This window comes from Gavialis gangeticus, unplaced genomic scaffold, assembly GCF_001723915.1.
Source record: "Gavialis gangeticus isolate Ggan-Ray unplaced genomic scaffold, GavGan_comp1, whole genome shotgun sequence".
NCBI classification, from domain to species: Eukaryota; Metazoa; Chordata; order Crocodylia; family Gavialidae; genus Gavialis; species Gavialis gangeticus.
The window spans coordinates 156,429,791-156,450,105 of record NW_017729032.1 but is presented as its reverse complement, the minus strand read 5'-3'; the positions used below and the strand labels follow the sequence as shown (position 1 = coordinate 156,450,105).

The 20,315-nt window shown below is 48.8% G+C and overlaps 1 protein-coding gene and 2 long non-coding RNA genes across 3 annotated transcripts; all 3 read right to left on the bottom strand.

Annotated features, from left to right (window-relative positions):
* Window positions 1-7,027: 7,027 nt before the first annotated feature.
* Window positions 7,028-9,607, bottom strand: LOC109302418. Its single transcript, XR_002098756.1, has 4 exons — window positions 9,328-9,607; window positions 8,823-9,040; window positions 8,202-8,396; window positions 7,028-7,571 (listed from the first exon to the last, which is right to left on the bottom strand). It is a non-coding gene; the product is annotated as an uncharacterized LOC109302418 (long non-coding RNA).
* Window positions 9,608-11,465: 1,858 nt separating this feature from the next.
* On the bottom strand, window positions 11,466-14,274 carry LOC109302426 (maestro heat-like repeat-containing protein family member 2B). Its single transcript, XM_019523977.1, has 7 exons — window positions 14,186-14,274; window positions 13,806-13,832; window positions 12,931-13,010; window positions 12,406-12,541; window positions 12,149-12,244; window positions 11,674-11,778; window positions 11,466-11,479 (listed from the first exon to the last, which is right to left on the bottom strand). The coding sequence occupies exons 3-6, from the start codon at window positions 13,002-13,004 to the stop codon at window positions 11,764-11,766; spliced, it is 321 nt and encodes a 106-aa protein (XP_019379522.1). The 5' UTR covers window positions 13,005-13,010; window positions 13,806-13,832; window positions 14,186-14,274; the 3' UTR covers window positions 11,466-11,479; window positions 11,674-11,763.
* Window positions 14,275-15,966: 1,692 nt separating this feature from the next.
* On the bottom strand, window positions 15,967-17,424 carry LOC109302445. The gene is made up of 3 exons (XR_002098777.1): window positions 17,331-17,424; window positions 16,700-16,752; window positions 15,967-16,052 (listed from the first exon to the last, which is right to left on the bottom strand). It is a non-coding gene; the product is annotated as an uncharacterized LOC109302445 (long non-coding RNA).
* Between the last annotated feature and the right edge of the window lie 2,891 nt (window positions 17,425-20,315).

Sequence of the window (20,315 nt, the reverse complement as noted above, 5' to 3'; positions counted from 1 at the left end):
TATGCCAATATTTGAATCTGACCCACGACATGTGCTGCATAGCCATCCCTAATGTCAGCATCCCATTACAACGCCAAATCATTAAGATCAAACAAATTGCCGAAGACGTTAATTCTATCATGGGTATAGGGCAAGGCTGGCTTTCGAAGTTCTTTAATTGGCTAGGGTTAAATGCCTCATCATGGTTGATAAATTTGTTGACGCCCTTGTTGTCATTCCTGATTGTATTTGTTATAATTGTAATTATAATCAGTTGCGTATTTCGGGTTATCTCACGAAGAGTTACGAATCTATCTGTTTGTATATATTCTGCCATACCCGGCTATTTAGACTTAAGAGATAGGAACGAAATGGAAGAAGAGAGAGAGAGACTAAATTCGGAAATATGATCCCGATTTGGAAGTATTAGCTTCTGTGTTGACAGCAAGGGGGCATGTCATGGAAAAATCTTAAGTTATGGATGCTGACAACACAGAAGAGCCAAAAGCTAGCCTGTGCACTTTAGTCTATGAGTAGAAAATTCCAAGGCTTACCCAGCACGTGCCCCCTTGGTGACCCGAAGGCCTGTCAATCTAGCTTGACCTACTTTCCCAGTCAGACGCATGCTCAGTTCTCTGACTGCCTGACGTAATCAGACCAGAAAATTCTGTGAAGGGAACGTTCTCATTGGCCACTAAATTGGTAGATAAGGTTGGTGAACCCCTCCCTCGGGGGGAGACCCGCTGAACTGAGGACAGAGGCTGGTTTCCAGGGACTGTCCCTCAGTTAGGCTTTGCGGCCTATCGGTCTCCTCCAGCGGGGATTCTTGCTACGTCTCTAATTGCATTTCGTTCGTATGGCTTCGATCTTCCTGGACTTTTGGACCTTTGGCTTTCGACCTCGACCTCGATTCTGCGCTACCCACCGATCATAACCGCGACTTATCTGGCATCCAACTTCAGCTTCACTCACCACTTCTGGAACATTTGTTTGACGTTACAGTTTTGTTGTTTGTTGCTACCCCTACATGAGCTGTTGACCAGCCCTAAGACTAACCAACGGGCAGCCGCACCTAGCCTCCGGGCTAGAATGCAAGGGCTCATTGGGGAACCTTGTGGGCCAACAGACCCCTTTGTTGTTCTGTGTTATACTGTAACCAAAGAAATTGTCTACGCCTACGCCATCAAAGCGTAAGTTAAATAAACCACTTTGGTTGGAATCATAAGCTTGTGTGCCACTCAGACTCAACTGCCGCTAATCCCACCTGTTTGTACACCCTCGGCCCACCGTGCCCGATTTCACCACAATGGTATCTCATCCCATTTTCATAAATAAATTAAGAGGACGTGACATTGATGTTTACACAGTTGCACTTAGCGGTTGCACCCACTGTGGTAGTGGTAGCAGATGGGTAGTAGAGATGGGTTGGTAATAGATGGGTTGGTATTGACCTGGAAGGATGTGAGTAGTGGAGTCCTGCACGGTTTGGTCCTTGGATCTGTACTCTTCAATATTTTCATCAGTGACTTGGATGTGGGTGTGAAGTGTACTCTGTCCAAGTTTTCAGATGATACTAAATTGTGGGGTGAAATGTACACTCTGGAGGGTAGGGAATGATTGCAGGCAGACCTGGACAGGGTAGAAAAGTGGGAAGTACACAATAGGATGCAGTACAACAAGGACAATGCAGAGTGCTGTACCTAGGGCACAAACATATCTATTACACGTACTGGCTGGGACACGGCCCTCCCAGCAGTACAGAAGTGGACAGTGATCTCAGAATCATACTGGACTCCAAGATGAACATGAATCATGAGTGTGATGAAATCATCAGCAAAGCTAGCTGCACTTTATTGTGCATTAGCAGATGCATGACCAAGGAGGTGATACTTCCCCTCTATGCGGCATTGGACAAACCGCAGTTGGAGTACTGCATCCAGTTTTGGGTGCCGTACTTCAAGAAGGATGTTGATAGACTCGAGAGGGTCCAGAGAAGGGCCACTCATGGTTAGGGGCTTACAGGACAAGCCCTGTGAGGACAGACTGAGGGTCCTGGACCTTTTTACCTTCCACAAGAGAAGGCTGAGAGGTGATGTTGTGGCCACCTAGAAATTCATTAGGGGGATGCAGCAAGGGATCAGAGATACTCTGTTCACCAGGGCACCTCTTGGGGTAAATTGGAACGATGGTCACAGAATGACAGAGCGCAGGAAAAACTTCTTCATGGTAAGGGTGGCCAAAATTTGGAATGGGCTTCCAAGGGAGGTGGTGCTCTCCCCTACCTTGGGGGTCTTTAAGAGAAGGCTGGATAGGCATCTGGCTGGGGTCACCTGATCCCAGGACTCTTTCCTGCCTAGGCAGGGGGTCAGACTTGATGATCTGTTGAGGTCCCTTCTGACCCTAGCATCTATGAATCTCTCTCTCGGCCCTTCGTTTTTTGTCCTTTTTTCCCTTCCACTTATATCTTCTCTTTTCTATATCTTGTTGCTTTTTTAATTAAGAGTCTGGTCTAGCTTTCCAAGACTACCTCTTTTACGTATTGGTGTAACCCAAAAAGGCAATGGGAAGCAGTTGCCTAAACAATTTGATGCTGTTATCAGTTCAACAACTCTTAGAGTGGCCTATGAGATGGCATGATGTGCCTGTGTTTCTCCAGCAAGGTGGAGCCACATAAATGACAACACCAGAGACAGAAGCTGCATATTTTATTTTAACTGTTTTATCCTCTCTCTTTTTGTGGATGTGTTTTTATTTGCCTTCAGAGAAACAGGATCAGTCAGAACAGTGCCACCTCATATCAACCAAGTTTTTCTCTTTTACTTCAGGATTGTCAACAAGGTTTTTCTGTATCCAACCTCCTTACAGTAAAAGAGAAGGGGATTCAAGGATATTGAATCCTTACTTAATACTTTACACACATTTTTACATGCTGGGGTGGGGAGGCGGGTAGGAGTGGGGAGGAGCTTTAATTAGAGAGAGCCACTCTAATTAAAGCAACCAAAGCATCTTGTGTTTCAGTGTCCTGGTGTTCAAAATGGTGGCAAAGATGCTTTATAAAGCACCTCTACCTCCATTTTGAAATGCGTGGACACTGATAAATAAGATGCAGAGGCTGACTGGAGCATGGTAAATTATCATGTTCTAACAGACTCAATTAATCAAACAAAAAAACCCAAGCAAAAAACCCCAGCAGACTCAAATGATTGAGTCTGCTCCAATGTGCTGTAATAGCAATGTGTCAGAGCTGCCTTTGGGCTCCTGTACAGGCACCCTACATTTTCAACTCTTTAACTAATTTTCTTTTTTTTTTCCTTTTTTTTGTATAGCTTTAATAGAGGTTTAAAAAGTTTTTTAATGGTGCTTCTTACCAAGGAACTTGCTCTCTGTTCCAAACCCTGAAACTCCTTTACTTTTTATTGCTGTATACTGACAGGATTATTTTACTACTTTTGATACCCTGGACAATAATTATAAATAGATTTATAATAGATCACAAGTAACCTATTAGGACTCTCAGTTTATTGAAGTGAGTCAGTGAAGCTATTCAGGATCTTCAAGAGCAAAACTGTCTAAGGTTCTTTGGTCTATACATCTTAAAGTGCTTTATAATGGAAGGCAAGCATGATGATATTCAGATTTTTCTCCAGTGTCCCTGAGAGATTATGTGACTTTCTCAAGATCGCCCAGCAAGTCAGCTTCATAGGCAGGAACAGAAGCAAGGTCTCCTGATTCCCATTCCCATGCATTCATCACAATACCTTTATAAGAGACTGAAAAATGGTGGGTTTTTATTGTTTGTTTGTTTTTGTTAAATGTACATGATCCTGGAAATTCTAATTATTCAGAAGTTTTTATATTAACAACAGCTTTTTTCACTTTTATCGCCCTTTTAAAAACAAAAAATCCATTCTGTTTTTGTGAATTTTTTTAACTTTTGTATTTCACTCTAAAAATAGTAGAGGTTGTGCAGTTATGAAAATTGTTTGTATTCAGCTAGCCTTCAGCCAGATATTTGAATATCAAAACTGCCCAGAGGTACATAACTAAAAAGTTATTATAGTAAAAGTTCGGTTAACCGGCATCTTACAAGCCAGCATGCTCTATTAACTGGCATGCCGGCTTGTAAGATAAAGTGAAACCAGATGTGTTCACCATGGCACTTCCAGTTTCTCTGAGCCCCCATGGCCCAGGGCAAAGCAGCCTGTGCTGCCAAGCCCCCATGGCCCAGGAGCATAACAGGCTGTGCGGGGCCCTCCTCCCTGTCCCACAGGGCCCACAGGAGGGGCAGCGATGCTGCGGGAGGGGTGGCAATGCTGCAGGAGGGGCGGCGGGATGCCCCAGACATGGCAGGAGAAGCGGTGGCCCAGGCCACTCAATAAACCAGCATATTTTATTATCTGGCATCCCCCATTCTCGGGAGATGCGGGATAACAGAGCTTTCACTGTAACTGAAATTCCCTACTAATGACAATTCAATCAGATTTTTCCAGTACTGTAACAAGTGGTGGGTGACCAAGGAACTAGCCCTGGGTGTACACTTAGCGGGTGTGCATGAGAGTTAGTCACCGTAGTAGCTGCAGCTGGCTGGCCTGGTCTCTGCTGCTATGCCTGCTGCTGCCACTGTTCAAGATGCCTGCCCTGTATATTATGCCTCTGCATTTTTTCCTCATACATATTCCATCTGAAACTGTCACCCAAACCGAGAACAGAAGGATTAGTCGTGGGCTGTAAATTTACATTATGACACGTCGAGTTAGAAGAGAGATCTAAAATCAAAATAATGTAAAGACTGTATGTCAGTTGATCCTTGTCCTTTGGAATAATATTGATAAAGAGACAAAAACTGACTCCTGTCATATAGCAACTGACATTGCTGCCAGGAGTTTAAACTGCATTATCCAAATATCCAGATAATAAATTAAATATTTATTTGTCTGTTCTTGAAATTTTAAAAATAGTAGAAATTGTAGAACAAAAAACCCCCTGTATATTTTATTCAAAAGATGAGTAAGAGGAGACTTGATCACTGCCCATAGAAACCTAATGGGAAGAGAGTGAGAATAGGTGACTTTTCAGTATAGCAGAACGTGCATGAAAAACTGAGTGATTGGAAATGATCTCTTTTGGCCTTAAATCTGTTAATCAAGTTGGTCATTTATTTCAGGCTTGATATATAATTCTTAATCCTATCATCACTACTACCCAATTACTATCAATTCTTAATGCCAGAAAATCATTCTGGATCTACATGGATGTAAAACAATATTAAGTATTTTGGAGTAAAATGCAGTCCTGGAATTTTACTCCAAAATTGGAAACACTAGGGCTGTATGAAGCTTCAGGTGCTGATTTGATTCAGAGGAGATTCAGCCCAATTTGGTGGCCAAATCTCTGAATCTGAGTTAAATCAGGAGACCAATTAAAAGGTCTGAATCAATTCAAAGCTCTCTGAATCAATTCAGAAAAGATTCAGAGAGATTCATAGATTCAGGCAGTCCCTGCTCACTGCTGCAGGGAGCTGGGCCCAGACTCTGTGCTGGTAAGTAGGGGGTGGGACAGGGGGAGGGGACCATGGGGGGACCTCTGCCAGGGCCCATCCCCTGCCTGCTCCCCCAGCCCTCCCCCCTCCATGACTGCCCTGCCCAGCCCAGCTCTTTAAACAAAAACAAACCCTGAACTTACCGGATGCTACAGCAGCCACTGGGGCTTCTGGGGACTCATGGTGGGGATTGCCCCCCCACCACACACACACACCTGGCAGCAGCCGGTGAGTACTGGACTTTTTTTCCTAAAGAGCTGGGAGCTGGAGCTGGGCAGGGCAGCCATGGGTGGGGCTGGGAGAGCGGGCAGGGGATGGGGCCAATCTGGAAATAAGGCTGATTTGGTAGCGGCTGAATCTCCAGGTCAGATTTGGCCAAACTGATATGGAAAGTGATTTGAATCACCAAATTGAATCACTGTCCCCCGAATCAGCTAAAGCCAAATCCGAATCTGAAGCTAATAGTAGCCACTGTACACAGACCTACTGATCACCTTGTTCTTCTTCAGGTGCTTAGAAATTGATTCTTTGAGGACATGCTATATGATCGTTCTTGTTATTAAGGTCCAACTGACTGGTCAGTAATTCTCCAGGTCCTCCTTCTTCCCTTTCCTCAAGATGAGCAATTTACTTGCCCTGTTTTTGTCATCTGTGACCTCACATGACAACCATGAGTTTCCATGAGTAAAATGTAAGCTGTGGCTCATGGCTAGGCAGTGCCCCTCATGTACTGAAAATCTTCTGCATCTCTCTCATCTCACTGTGCCATCAGGTTCATTAAACAAGGCCCATCTATTCATCAGCACAGCCTGTGTCTCGTCATCACTCAGATAGGGCCTTTGTTACGGTGTTCCCTGGCTGAAGCCTGCAAAATTGTTTCCATCTTTCTTCCCCTCAGAATTTCAGTTACCATCCTATGTTGACAGCTGCTTGTCATTGGTCCTGACTCTTATTAGTACATGGATGAAGGTGATTGCACTGTCTTAGTAATTCTGTCACTATCTGAAAGGCTTTGAGAATACCACCTAAGGCCCTTCTTATTTCTATCCCCATTCCTGCTCTTTCACAATAGGTTTCTCTTCAAGTAGACAAAGCCAGATCTGTTTAAAAGTATTTAGGTGTCTAACAGTGCACAGATGTGAGTAGTGGGATTCTTTAAGAGTGTGCCTAATTCACACTGTCAGGTACCCAGGTGGTAGCCATATTGGTCTAGAGGAAAAAGCAATCAGGGCCTGTGGTGCTCTCCTGTTGGACAGGGGGAGGGTTGTCTGCTTAGAGCCAGGCAAATCATGAAGACAGGGGTTTAGTGTAAGTGGGAGAGATGATGCCAATGTGAGTAGATTGGGGCATTGCTTGCTTTAGAGCAGTGTCCTCCTGGGATGCTGGGTCGATATAGAAGATGCACTAGTTAGGACCAAACTCAGAGCTGTTGGCTAGGATGAGGGCTCAGTAGGGGCAGGTCAGTAAGAAAATCCTTGTCTGCCTGTTCTCATATAGCAGAAGAGTCAATGCAAGGACAAGGACAGAAGAGAAACCTCTCAACTGCCTCCAGTGATCCTCCCTCCTAGGAAGAAGACCAGGGGACTCCCCAGGGAACAAGCACAACAAACAGCCGCTGTACCAGTAACGTGCAGCTTTTCAGTTGTGGAACTTACTCACTGCAGGACCTGTCCCGAGAATTTGGACATTATAATGCCCAATGGGAGCAAAGCCCTGCAAGAGAAAACCACTAGTTCTGAGACCAGCTGGGCACTGCCAACACTCAGTTGCTCTGAGGCGGCAACTCTCATTTCTTGGAGCACAAGCTCCATGTCTCCAGCCCCACACAACCCTGCAGGTTCAGCACAGAAAGTTCCCCCTCTACCACTCATCCCACTGCCTAGAGCACAGATGTAATCCAGCCTGCCTCTCTTACCTGGCCAGTTGGCACACCCTCTCATGGTACATCTGGGGGCTCTAAAGGAGTGTCCAAGTTCCCTCTTGGCAGAGGGCTGAAGCCACTCCCTCCCCAAGGCCCTTAGATATGGCACAGGCCAGGGTCTCCATAGAAAGCCTGGAGAAAGAGAAGGCCCAGATTTACAGACTCTAATGAGATGCTGCAGCCAGAGCAGAACCAAAACTCCCCGTCACTCAGGAGGTCCATTACTCAGACACTTGCTGCACAAGGCAGGCAGCTCAGATCAGACCAATGATGCCATTCTTTCTCATGCTTTGCAATCCCCTGACAGGGACAGGAAGGGCAGAACCTTGCACAAATCAGTTCTGGAAGCCAGAAGGGATGCATGGAGGCTCTCCCAAGCCAAATGCACTATGGAAAGAATTGGGAAGCCATTTTTCTCTCCCTACAAGGACAAAAGCCACATGTAGAGCATGGGAACATGCAGAATCACATGCCCAGGTCCCAAACACTGGGAGCACAGTGTGTGCTGCTCACTAATGGAGATTGTGAAGCCCCTGGGATGAAACTGCTAGCCTGTCCCAGAGAAGCTCAGATTGGAGGAACAAATAGGCCCTCCCAGCCTTAACATTTCAAACTCTGCCCTTCTTAGACAACCCCCCACTTCTTTCAGCTGCCAGGACCAAGACAGCTCAGCACAGCCCTTGGCAAGGATAAGAACACCCTGCAGGCAGTTAGCCTGAAGTGAGGCCAAACCTGTGAAAGCAGTCACAGCCTACTCCTTACCTGCAAGGGTTGCCCACTGCTCACAGTTGCTCCTTCTGCAGCTGCCTCCTCCGGATGCTGCCTGTGGGCATTGGCATGTACTGCCCTACAGTGCAGCGAACTTGCTCCAGAAGAGCAGAGAATCTCTGGGAGAAGCTCCCTTAGCACTGGGCTGGAGTGAATGGTGGTGAGCATCTCCAAAGATGCACATGTTGCCTGAAGAGATAGAGAAGACCAGAATCAGCCTGGAGCAGACACCTGGCAATTCATAACTCCAAGTGTAAAGGTCTCTTCCTCCCATCTAGGAGAGCACAGAACAGCTCTGGCAGCAGTTCCCTTAGCACTTGGCTCCCTTCCCAGTCACATCCCTGCGCTCCCAGTCACATCCCTTCCCAGTCACTCCCTTCCAAGTCACATCCCTGCACTTCTGTCTGGGAAGTACAGGGGCTCCAGCAGCCTGAATGGAGAGCTGCAAAGCAGAAGAAGCCTCTCAGTTCCAGGAGTTTCTAGTTCCAAAATCTCATGGAGTCAGTCACATAGCATTAAGCTGCTGTGTGTCTGTTGCTGATGGAAGAGCAGACGTGACCAGAGGTTCAGGAGACAGCAGGGGAGAAAAGCTTGCCCCACAGCCTGGCATCCTACCTCAAGCTCTTGAGAACCAGGATTCTAGCCCTCAAGGGGAACTGACAGAACTGGGTCTGGGCTGTCACTTGCTGCTAGAGGCCCAAGGGCCATGATGTCCTCAGCTGAGCTCCTGTCTGTGCCAGCTGGATGTTGAATCTTGCTCATGAGCCAATGTAGTATGTAGAGGGTGAAGAAATCATTCCCCCCTCAAGGCCCTCCAGAACTCAGAGGTGTCACTGCAGTTTAACACAAATTACATACAAGCTGCAGATACACCTGTGATGTCATGAAACAATAGGACATTGAAGCAAAGGCCAAGGGCTCTCCTGGTCTAAGATGGGGTTGGGGCATAGTGATGGCATCTGCCAATGCCATCTGGCATTTCCTATGCAAATGCACTGGGACATTGACTCTTACCAAGTCATTCCAAAGGATCTGCAGCTGGCTGGAAACTCTATGGGCTTTGCCAGGTTGTGGGATGTATGTGTGCCACCAGGCACAAGAGGTAGGGAGTGGCAAGTACCTGTCCATTGGCAGAGGCTTTCTAAGGAGGCTGATGATCATTGCCTCTAGGTGGAACCCAGCAAGAACGGAGATGCCTTCCAGCAGGAAACCTCTCACAGACCTTGCCTGGATTGTCAGCATCCAGATAAAAATGGTGCCTAGGATGTTCAGCATCTGGAGGGAAGATAACAAGAACAAGGGCCCCTTTCTCATTCAGCCAGCACAATCCAAACCAATCCCTCCCAAAGTTTGGCAATTTGCTGCCATCTTAGAAATTTCTTGCTTTAAGGAACCAATGTCCAGACGTTGCTGCCTCCAGATGATCCTAAGAAGTGGGGACACCCCAATGCCTCTACTTGGGGTGAAAGTGGACACCATGACATGTGCACAGATGCTAACCATCCCACACACCCTCAGCCATTCCCCTGCCCATGTGCACACACCTATAATCTAATTGCATGTGCCGCCTGGGACTTATTTCTGCTTGACATTAACCAGTGTGCTCGCACAGACACCCCAACAAATATCAATATCTGGGCTTGGTTTGAAGAAGCTAATTTTAGCCTTTTCCCTGTGTGGATGCTCAGCTCAGGATCAACAAGCACCACCAACTTCAGAACCCCTTTGAGAATCCCTGGGACCATGAACAACATGATTGTGAATGTATTTTTTTCCAGGTGAGGCCAGCTCTGTTGGAACTGCACACTGGAGTTCACACTCCTCATTTCTAACTACAACTCCTCATTCTGCACATGGCCAGGCCCACAGGGCAGTAGGCCCAGCTGCCCATATCCAGTCTCATCCAGAACAGGGAGAGGGGGAGGCTCAGTATCTCTGGCATCCATTCTTTCCTGCACCCTGTTCCCAACCCAGACCTCTCTGGCTAGTAAGGGAAATAGAATTTGCTTCATGTCCAGGGATAAACAGTAATATTACTGTTCACTCCACATGAAAGCAGTGTTTGAAAAGCATAAACCAAATGCAGAAAGCTTCCTCAGCTTTAATTTTATCTCATCCAGAAGGGTATCTCCATGCTTCCTAAGGATTGTAATGAAGCAGTGTCCTGATGGCGTGGTACATGTGGGGCTGGCATGTCATCCACTATGTTCCCGAAAAAGTCAAGGGCCTGGTTGGATGGAAAATATTTTCCAAAGACCTGGAGACAAATAGAAAGAAGGGAAACTTCACTGAACCCCAGAGTTCAAGAGTGATATTAAAGAGTTGTGTTGTGCATAAGCTTCTGCCCTATGGCAACGTGGTGCATGTGCAAAAGGTGAACGCGTGTTTGAACGTTCCATTGTCTTTCAATGGAGAGAGCATCATTAAAGGTTTGTTCTTCTGTGCAGGGACAGAACTATCTACAAAACTTTCTAATCTTGCTCTGACTTATTCTTTCTACCATGGACATGGGTAAACAGCAGAAGACAGTGGATAAACAATAAGTGTCCCAGATGCCTCCCCCATGAAATCCAAAGAAAGAGAGAAACCATGTGTGATGAGCAAAGGAATGGACAATGAAGGATGCCCAGTTCCCAGAGTCTCCACACCACTTCTTGAGCCTGACCTTCACCATGTGGGTGGATGCTATAAGCACAGCCTCAGGGCTGGAGACTTTGAGCTCCTCATGGAGACCTCTCAGCTCCACCTCCACTGCATCCATGGTCATGGACTGGTCTGGAATGAAAATAAGGGAAAAAAAATGCTGTAACGATGTCTGAAATGGAAACTTGGCTCCATGGAGGAACCATGTCAAGGTCTGAGTGACTTCAGTGGGGTCAGAGGTGCAGCAGGATTAGAGCTACTACAAGCCTCTCCCCATTCTTGCTACAAGGGTGCTGCTTTTCACACTTCCCAAAAGAGGGCCAGGCCCTTCACACCATGCAACTCTTCTCTCCTAGGAGGAGAGCTTCCAAGGGCCAGTTGTGACCCTTTTGAGGTGCTTTTGAGGTGTCATTAGACTAGCAGCAAATGGACATAGGAGAGGAGTAGGCATTACCAGAGGGAGAAAAGAGGCAGAGCCACTTGCACCTATTCAGAGTGCCCTCACCTTGTAGGTGGAGAAGGCAGGCAATGCACTCAGTGGCCCACAGGTGTGATGTGACCAAAGAGGTGCAGTTGTAGGGTGCCAGCAGCCCCAGCAGGGACCCAGATTGCAAAAAAGGCTCTTGCAGCTGAGAAAAAAAGGAGAAAGAAATGAATGACGTTAGCTTCGGTTTGGGTAGGTTGATATTCAAATTTATGATCCTGGGAAGGTGAAAACAGGAATGCATCCCTGTGGGATCCTGTCTGCTAGGGAAGCTTTCTGTATCTCAGGGTGAGGCTGCCATGAGGACATCAAGGCAAGAGAGAGTTAGACCATGCTTACTCTGCAATGGACTGTCTCCTGATAGGTGACAAGCAGCTGGGAGCTGGCCTGCAAGGCTTTATCTCTCTCCCACTCCTTGTCAGAGAGGAACTATGGCTCAAGAAGCTGTCAGGAGAGCAAACTACTGTCAGAGGAACCTTTAAAACAGCTTAGAGGAACCATTTTAAAAGCAGATATCACTATCACCACTGAAAACCCTCCAAGAAATCTGATTATTTTATCATCTGGATGCATCCCAGGCAGACCTTTAATTCTCCTGAAGCCAGAGGAGCTGTTGAATGACCCTGGCACAAGATGGTGCAGCTACTAGGGATGTTAATGGGATGCCAGTGAATTACCAGTCATTGCCCCAAGGACACCTTGGCAGACTCCCCTTTCATTTGTCCTGCTGAGGGAAACCTCCCTCCCTATTTCTTTGGCCTATTGCCACCTTCCCCAGAGAAGAGAGCTGTGTCTGCTCCTGCTGGCTACTCACATGGAACATCTCCAAGAACCAACTCTCAGTGGGGTGTTCTTCAAGGAGGCCCCTCATGAGCTCACCCAAGGCCTTCATGGACAACTTGTGCAATGACTATAAGCAGGAGATAGAAGTGGGAAGCTCAGGGCCAGCTGGGGTGTGTGTCACAAAAACCAGAACCATTCTAGGGAGGCCAGGGGTGACTGCTAGGACCCAGAGCAGGCTGGGGAGCAGGTACCAGTAAGTAATGCCAAAAGACAGTTGTTTAGGTGTACCTGTATTTGGAAAGAGTCCTGAGTCATCTTACTTTGCTTCCTCATCTGCTGCACAGCTGGAAGAGGCAATAGGCACTTGAGGCAGTCATCAAGGATGTTTGTGTTTTCATCCAGATTCAGTGAGGGTTTCACCTTGCTGACAGAAGAAAGAGAGGAAGAAAAGCCCTCGGTCAGACTAACTACCAGCCCCAAGGGAAAGTGGGTCTACAGTGCTAAGATATGATCTGAACCTAGAACCCAAAATCCAACCCCCCTGGACATGGCAGCTGAGAAACTCCTTGAACTCCCCACCACTCCTATTTGTCCCACAACCATCACCACCAGGTCTTTCAAGTCCAAATCTCCAAGCGGACCAAACACATTCAAACCCTCTGACCCCAGCTGCAGGGAGAGCAGCCTGTGACCTGAGCCCTGCGGGTGTCTCTCAGCTGCAGATCTGACAGAAAGAACAACAGAGAGTTAAGGAAAGAGCTCATCTCTGACCAGGGCATCCCAGTGCCAAGGGCCAGGGCAGGAATCACCTATCTCAGGTGCTTAATGGCAAACATGGCCCTGAGGCAAACAGGAGAGGCCGGGGAATCCATTGGTTCCTCTTTCATGAAGTCCTAAAAGGTAGAAACAGAGACATGACACGGGGAAATGGATGTAGAAAGCAGAGACCCTCCCTTCCACAAGCTCACCAGGCTGCCATCCTAGGTGGGCCGTAAATAGAGCCAGGGCTGTGCTGGCCACTGCCCCAGGATCCTACTCATGTCAATGGCATCAGTGCAGAGGGCACAAAGCTGTATCCCAGTCACTGACCAGGCACAGCTGGGCCCTCCAAGAGAAGCCCACAATGCAGCATTGCCTAGAAAGCTTTGAGTGGTACCAGCTTTCTTGACCCGAAGAAGACCCCTCATGAGGTTCTAATAATCCCATCACAGCCAAGGGACAAAACGGCCATTCCCAGGGAAACCCATCCCATTAGTTTCCCACCTTGTCCTTTGCAGTTTGGTCCCCAGGGCTCCTCCCCACTCACCAGCATGTACCCCAGGAGCTCCTCTTTGTAAGTGAACTGGAAGCTCTGGGAGTCATCAGCATCCTGGATGGTGTGGCTGATTTCAGTGACTGACCAGATCAGGGTCAGCTTTAAGTCTGGGTCATGAATTCCATGGGGGAACAACACGGAGATGGGGATAAGGAATGGAAAAGAGCCAAGATCCAGAATGTAAAGATCAGGGATGAAATGAAGCCTCATTTGCATCCCTGAGAGATGTCTGCAGGCCCCAGAAAGCCCTGGGCCCATCTCAGACAAGGTGCATGGCAGCAAGAGGGACTTCTGCCTGGGGAAGGTCATTCTGCCTCCTGCAGTCCAGGTTTGGGAAGAGTATGAGAAGACGTGGGGGTCATTAAACATTTACCTTATTGATGATATTGATGCCAAGCACCTGGGAAACGAAATGCAAAACAACCATCAGTGTCTGGAATGGCCCCAGAGTGCAGCCCAATGCTAGGTCCAAAAAATTGCTGGGCTGGTGGGTGTGGAGCAGTGCAAGAACATGAATGTATGTCTCTCTCCAGTGCAGGACAGGTTGTCAGGAGCTTCTATACCTGCACTCTCCATATATGGGTCCCCCCCACACTGCGCATGAATCCAGAAGGATTGATGTGGATGCTCATCAAAGGCATGAATTCAGGGGGAGGTTCAGACAGTCATAGCCTCTCTGTGCACCCAGGTGCAAAGGAGACATCCGTCCCATAGCAGACCTGTTCCCGACATGGTGCAGTCCTAGGCTCTTACCTGGCAGCCAGTCACGTAGTACTGCAGGACCTTCCTAGTGATGTCACACACTATGCAGGGGAGCAACTGCTTTTGTAGGGCATGGACAGCAATTCAGCCTTTGGCCAGTATCAAGGTCCTGGGTCTTCTCCCTTGGTGATAGTCCTGCATGGGGTGATATGACACTCACACTAGGGCTTCCCATCTCTTCTACCTTGCAAGTAGGAATCACTACTGACCAAGGAGTTGCCCCAGCAGCGATATCAGCTCTCCCTGCCAGTCACAGGAGACCCACAACTCTCACAGCACCATCATCTTTGTTTTCAGTGCTTTGTTTCAGAAACAGCCAGGCCTCATCATCTCTGTCCTGCAGCCTGGGTGACTCAGGAAGAGAGAGCTGCAGTGCCACGCTGAGCCATGGACATCGGGGCAGAAGTGGGGGAGAGTTTGTGACTGACAGGAACTGGGGCAGCAGATGCATTGTGCCAAGGGCCTTCTCATGCATTTGGCTGTAAGGAGTCCCTGGGCACAATGGATAGGGAAGGACAATACAGGTCTCTGTGTGTGAAGGAGGTAGCTCTGCCTGCTGTTCTTTGGGCAGAAGCTGAAGCTCTTAGCAGGTGTTTGGGGCACTGTGAGCACCCTGTTGGATGAGGCCTGGACCCAAACAGCTGTGAATGCTGAGGTGCTCATCTCAGCCATGGTGGTGGCTCTGCTGGGCTGGGTGAGCCCTAGAGCAGAACCTTAGGGCCCATTTTCCAGTAAACATGTAGGTGCCATTAGACTGTCCAGCATCTGCCCAGGGAGGTGGATGTGCATATGGATTATGAGCTAGGAGCTGGTACTTTCAGGCTGGGCAATAGGGCTCACGTCTCCTCTCCCACAGCTAACTGAAATTTGTGAGAAATACACAATTTCTTTCTCTGGGTCATGGGCAACTGGTGCTGCCTTAGTTGGGGGGGGCACATACCCCCCAGAGACCAGTCAGTGACTGGGGGTAGAGGGGGTTCCACAGTGCTCCCACTTGACGGCCGCTGCTTGCAGGGGGGGCACCAGCGCTTCTGCCTCCCCCCCTGCCTGCCACTTAGGGGGTGCACCAGCACTCTCAGGGGGTGCATGTGCACCCCTGTGCATCCCCTATGCAAAACCACTGCTCTGGGTGAACAACAGATGTAGTTGCCTCAGTGCCTGAAAGGGGCTGGTTGATTGCCGACCCATTAACTTGGGACATGAAAAATGTGAGTAGCAGAAACTGTGCTCCCCTCTATATCACCAGAGACCTGATGTGGAGCATGTCCCCTGGGAGAGCGCATTACCAGGGAAAGTAGCCACTGTCAAGCTGTTCTTTTCAAGGGTTTATAGGGGGAGGAAGTGTGAGAAACCCCCCACCTACATTACCTGGAGACGGCTGACTATCCTAGACACCTGCACTTTACTCATGGCACCACCAAAGTCCTTCAGTGTGCTCAGGGTGAGGTCCAGGTGGCCCTTGGCTGAGAATGCCTGGATGGTCACAACTTGCTGGAACCCAAGAAATGCATTGGTGAGTGAGCAGGACCTTCTGGCTGTCAGACCTGAGAGTTCTTTCCCATCTCCCGTGATACTAGAACTGCCCATCCAACCTGAAACAAGTTATGGGGCTGTCCAAGGGAAAGGACAAGGGAAGGCCATGAAGGAAACCAGCCTCAGACACAGAGCAACAGAGAAGCGAGGACATGGGAGGACCTGGCCATGTCTGGAGAGAACAGGGTCCTCACCTCTCTCTCAGAAGCGTGTGTATTCTGTGATTTCTGGAGCAGGTGTAACTGGTCATCTGCTGCTGCAGCTCCAGGCTCAGCTGACTGCTCTAGGCATCATCATCGATGGTCTTCAGTGTCATGTTCAGGAACTGAGGGCACAAGTGAAGGGAAGGAAAGAGTTGGGTGCATGGGCTGAGTCTCTGTCCTCCTCCTCTGCTGTGCCCTTTCTAGCACCCAAGTCTCATAGGGAGAGGACTCCTTTGGAGAACTCTACAGATGGACACCCTAGGATCTTCTTGCTTCTTGCTCCCCCCTCTTCATCTCTGCCCAAGGATCCTTCACAACCCTTGATACAAGTAGACAAAAGTTTGGAGGAGATTATGCCAAGAAACCTATCCACTGGAGAGAGATTGTGCAGAGGGTGCAGGATGGATTTAGTCAGGAAGGTGCCATGGGCTCTACAACTGGCATCTCCAAATGCCAGGGACTTCAGTGCTTTGTTGTGTTGGGCTTGCATTGTGATAGGACCCAGGAATTGCAGAAACCCTCTTGCAAGGCTTCATCTCCTTCCATTTCTTGAGCTCAAAGACTGTGTGGAAAGGCTTGATGATCCCAAATGGGCAACTCTGGATCTCAATCCAAACTCAAGGATACTGGCAAACCTTCCAAGTTGGACTCTTGCTGGGTTATTGACTTTCATCACCTCATTTCCTTGAGGCATGAGGGAATCCTCCCTTCTCAGACAGCCCTACCCAATTTGGCTGGCTGCAACAACAGCTCTAGAGCCATCCCGTACCTTCAGCAGCAGGTGGCCCCACCACACATTGTCTTGGGAGGTCTTAGGATTTCCTGAAAGTGAGAGGCAAACAAGAAGGATGTCAATGCCATAGGCACTGAAGAAGAGTCCCAGCTGCCTCCCTGGGCATCAGTTCTTTGGAAGCTCCTGCATCTGCACCCAGGCACTTCCCGGGATCCCAAGGTCACAGTCCTTGTGCTCCAGTACATATTATTCTGACATGTCTGGAAGTTGTACATAGCCAGTCCCTGCAGAACTGGTCATAAGTGGAATGGAGGGTGCTCAGCACCTCACGGATGTGCTCAGCACAGCACAGTACAGTACAGGAATGGGCTTCATAGAAGGGCAAAGTGCACAGAGTTTTCTGGCAACAGGAACCTCCCAAGCATGCAGGGAACTGCAGGAGAGCAGTTGCTCTGGTGGAACCCTTCATGGGCAAACCCTGTTCTGGGTCCCATCAGCCTCAGTGATGTCAAGCCCCTGGATTTGCTCCCTGTGACAAACAGTAGAAGCTCTCAAGCATGTGATGCTGCAAAAGAGGAATGGTTCCACTGGGGGTTCCAGGAGGCTGCAACCTTCCCCCTTCCCTTTTGTTCTGCAGACATCACTGTGCTCCTTCCTTGCTTGTTACCTTCAATTGTCATGAGCAGGATGGGAATCTTGATCCTCCACTGCTCTCCAACAGCAGGGTAGATCATGCAGTGCAGAGCCCACAGTCCCCACAGGGCAGATTGCACATGGCTGATATCAACCAAGGTCAGGGTGACCACCTAACAGTGAGAGAGAGACAGGGGATCAGCTCTGGAGTGGGGCTCCATGGCTTTCTTTAGGAGGGAAAATGGCCTCCACCATACATGACCAGAGCATTCAGCAATCAGACACAGGCTGATATGCTGTGTTTGGCTAATCCTGCAGGACCCTTCCCAGGCTGCAAGGCAGGGACAGAGCCTAGCTCTGCTCTGCAAAGGGAGGAGAACTCTGCCAGCACAGGGCAGCTCTGAGTGTGGGAAGAGACAGCGCATGTTCCTCCAGCTAAGGCTACAGGCACGTGTTCCCCACACCATTGAGCTCCTCTCCCCCCCACACCTGTGGCAGGTACCTTTCCAGAGCTACTCACCAGGAGTCACACCAGCAGCTCCTGGGCCTCAGGAAGTTTGGCTAGAAAGAGAAAAAGAGCATGGTCATGTGTGACTACTTCAGAACAGGGGTGATGCTGCTTCAAGCCTGTCCATTCCCAATGTGCCCACCCATGTATACTTTGGGAGCTGGGGACAGCTAGCATTTTCATGGCACCTTCTGTGTCTCGATCTCAAGGAGCTTTACCAAGAAACTTTCACTCCCAGCTCCTCTGTGAGGTAGGCACTGCTCAGTCATCATTGGATGAATGGGGAAGCTGAGGCAGAAAGGCCCTGGGATTCCCCTATGGCACAGCATAAATCTGGGTTAGGTGAGCCCACATTGCCTGGCTCCCCCTCCCATGTTGTAATTACCCAACTGCCCCTCCCACCTTTGGGTCTCCTCATTATGGATGGAAGAAGCCAAAGATTTTCTAAGAGGCAGTTCATCCCACAGGGATCTGGATTCCAAACCTCCTTTACTGGGGTCCATGCAGGCTGCTTCTTCTCCCTCCCACTGCAGTTGCTTGGCCAGGTCCCTGAGGCATCGGCACAGTGGGGTCAGAGTGCAGGTGTACTGGGATGGCACTATGTACTCCAGCAGTTGGGGCCATAAGACCTGGGGAGAAAAGCCAGACAGCCAGCTATCTTCATTCAGTCCTCAAAAGCAGTCTCCTCTTCTTCACCAATGACCCACCTATGTGAGGGTCCTTCCCCACCCTGTGAACTCAAGTCTCTTTCTCAAGAATATTTGATCTCTGAAACCCTGTTCTAACACTGGCCAAAGAAGTCTCAATTTCAGAGAAGACTGAGCAGAGCAAGAGAGAGAATGAGGAGGCCATCTCAGCACAGGGATTCCTTCCAGTTGGGATGTTGCATGTCATTCCTTACATGGTGGCAGCTTGCTCCATAATTCATGGGCAGCACTGGTGATAATCAATCTCCATTACCCTGGCAATGCAGAGAATTGCCCAGTGGAGAGGCACAGGGGATGAAGAGAAATGCATAGATAATGCAAGGGCAGCAACTGGTCACCTACTTGGCTCATGCCACTGATTTAGACATCCAGATTTTCCAGGATCTTCATGCAGGTGGCTTGGATGTTCTGTTCTCCCTCAGCATCCTGAATGGAATGGTTTTTGGACTTCTGCACAGAAGACAGAGAGAAAACTCATGAGTTAGTCAAGAGGCATTGACTGGACACTCAGTCTCCATCTCCTTCACAGCCAGCTTGAATGCTGCACAGTTACCACTGATTTTATGTTCTGCTCAGAGCACAACTCACTGGAGATGAGATAATAAAAGAAAAACCAAGCTAGTGGGGCAGATTCCCAATTCAGAAACACTTCAAACACTGTGCAATGACTTGCTGGATACAATGTGTTTCTGGGGCCTGGGAGTGGGTTATGTCTTGAAAACTGCCAAGTTCTCATTTCCATCATCCTTCCAAGAAAACCCTTCTGATTCAGCCCAGTGGACACAAATGTGCAGACGTCACACACCCACTCTGCTCTGTCTGTTCCAGGGACCCAGCGAGCTCAAGCCTCTGTGTCTCATCAATGTGATTCTATCAATAGGCCAAGCTATGTCCTGGGTACCAAGACACGTTCTTGGGAGTCTATTTTTACAAGAGAACATTGCTTCTCAAGGAAGTTTCCCTGACAGGGGGTGTGGGCAGGTTTTCACTCCTCAGTGTCTGAAGGGGCAAATCAGCCTCATCAGAAGATGTACATAATCCAGGTCAGAGTCTGGTCTCACTGACACCCTGGGGAAAATCCAGAGTAGCTTCACTGACATCATGAGAACTCCCTTAGATCTGTACCAGTGGAAATGATCTGACCCTGGTTCTAATGACTCAGCCTGGCTTCCCTGGGGCATCCCATGTTCCTGCTCATGCCAATGGCAGACTTCAGCCTTCTAGGACAGTAGCACCAAGTCTCCAGCCTCAATTTCTCTTACCATTTGGCTGCTAGACAAGCTGGACTGCAACCAGCGGAACTCTTTAACCAATTCTTCACATCCGTTTTCTTGTGCAGGGACCGGGACTTCCCCGCTGTGATGCCAGATGGACTCGACGGGAACGCCTCCAGCCCTCAGGTTGGGGAGGACCAGGTTAGAGAGCTTCTGGAGGGGCTGGACATCTTCAAGTCAGCAGGTCCAGAAGCTCTCCACCCCAGGATGCTGAGGGAGCTAGCTGGGGTTATTGCAGGGCCCTTCGCACAGCTTTACGAGTGCTCGTGGTGCTCAGGCCAGGTGCCAGATGATTGGAAGATAGCTAACGTGGTCCCCATCTTCAAAAAAGGGAAGAAAGAGGACCCGGGCAACTATAGGCCCGTCAGTCTTACCTCTATCCTTGGGAAACTCTTTGAGAAGATCCTCAGGGAGCACATCTGTGATGGGCCGGCCTCAGGGATGATGCTCAAGGGCAACCAGCACGGTTTCATTAGGGGCAGGTCATGTCAGACCAACCTGATTGCCTTTTATGATCAGGTCACAAAGGC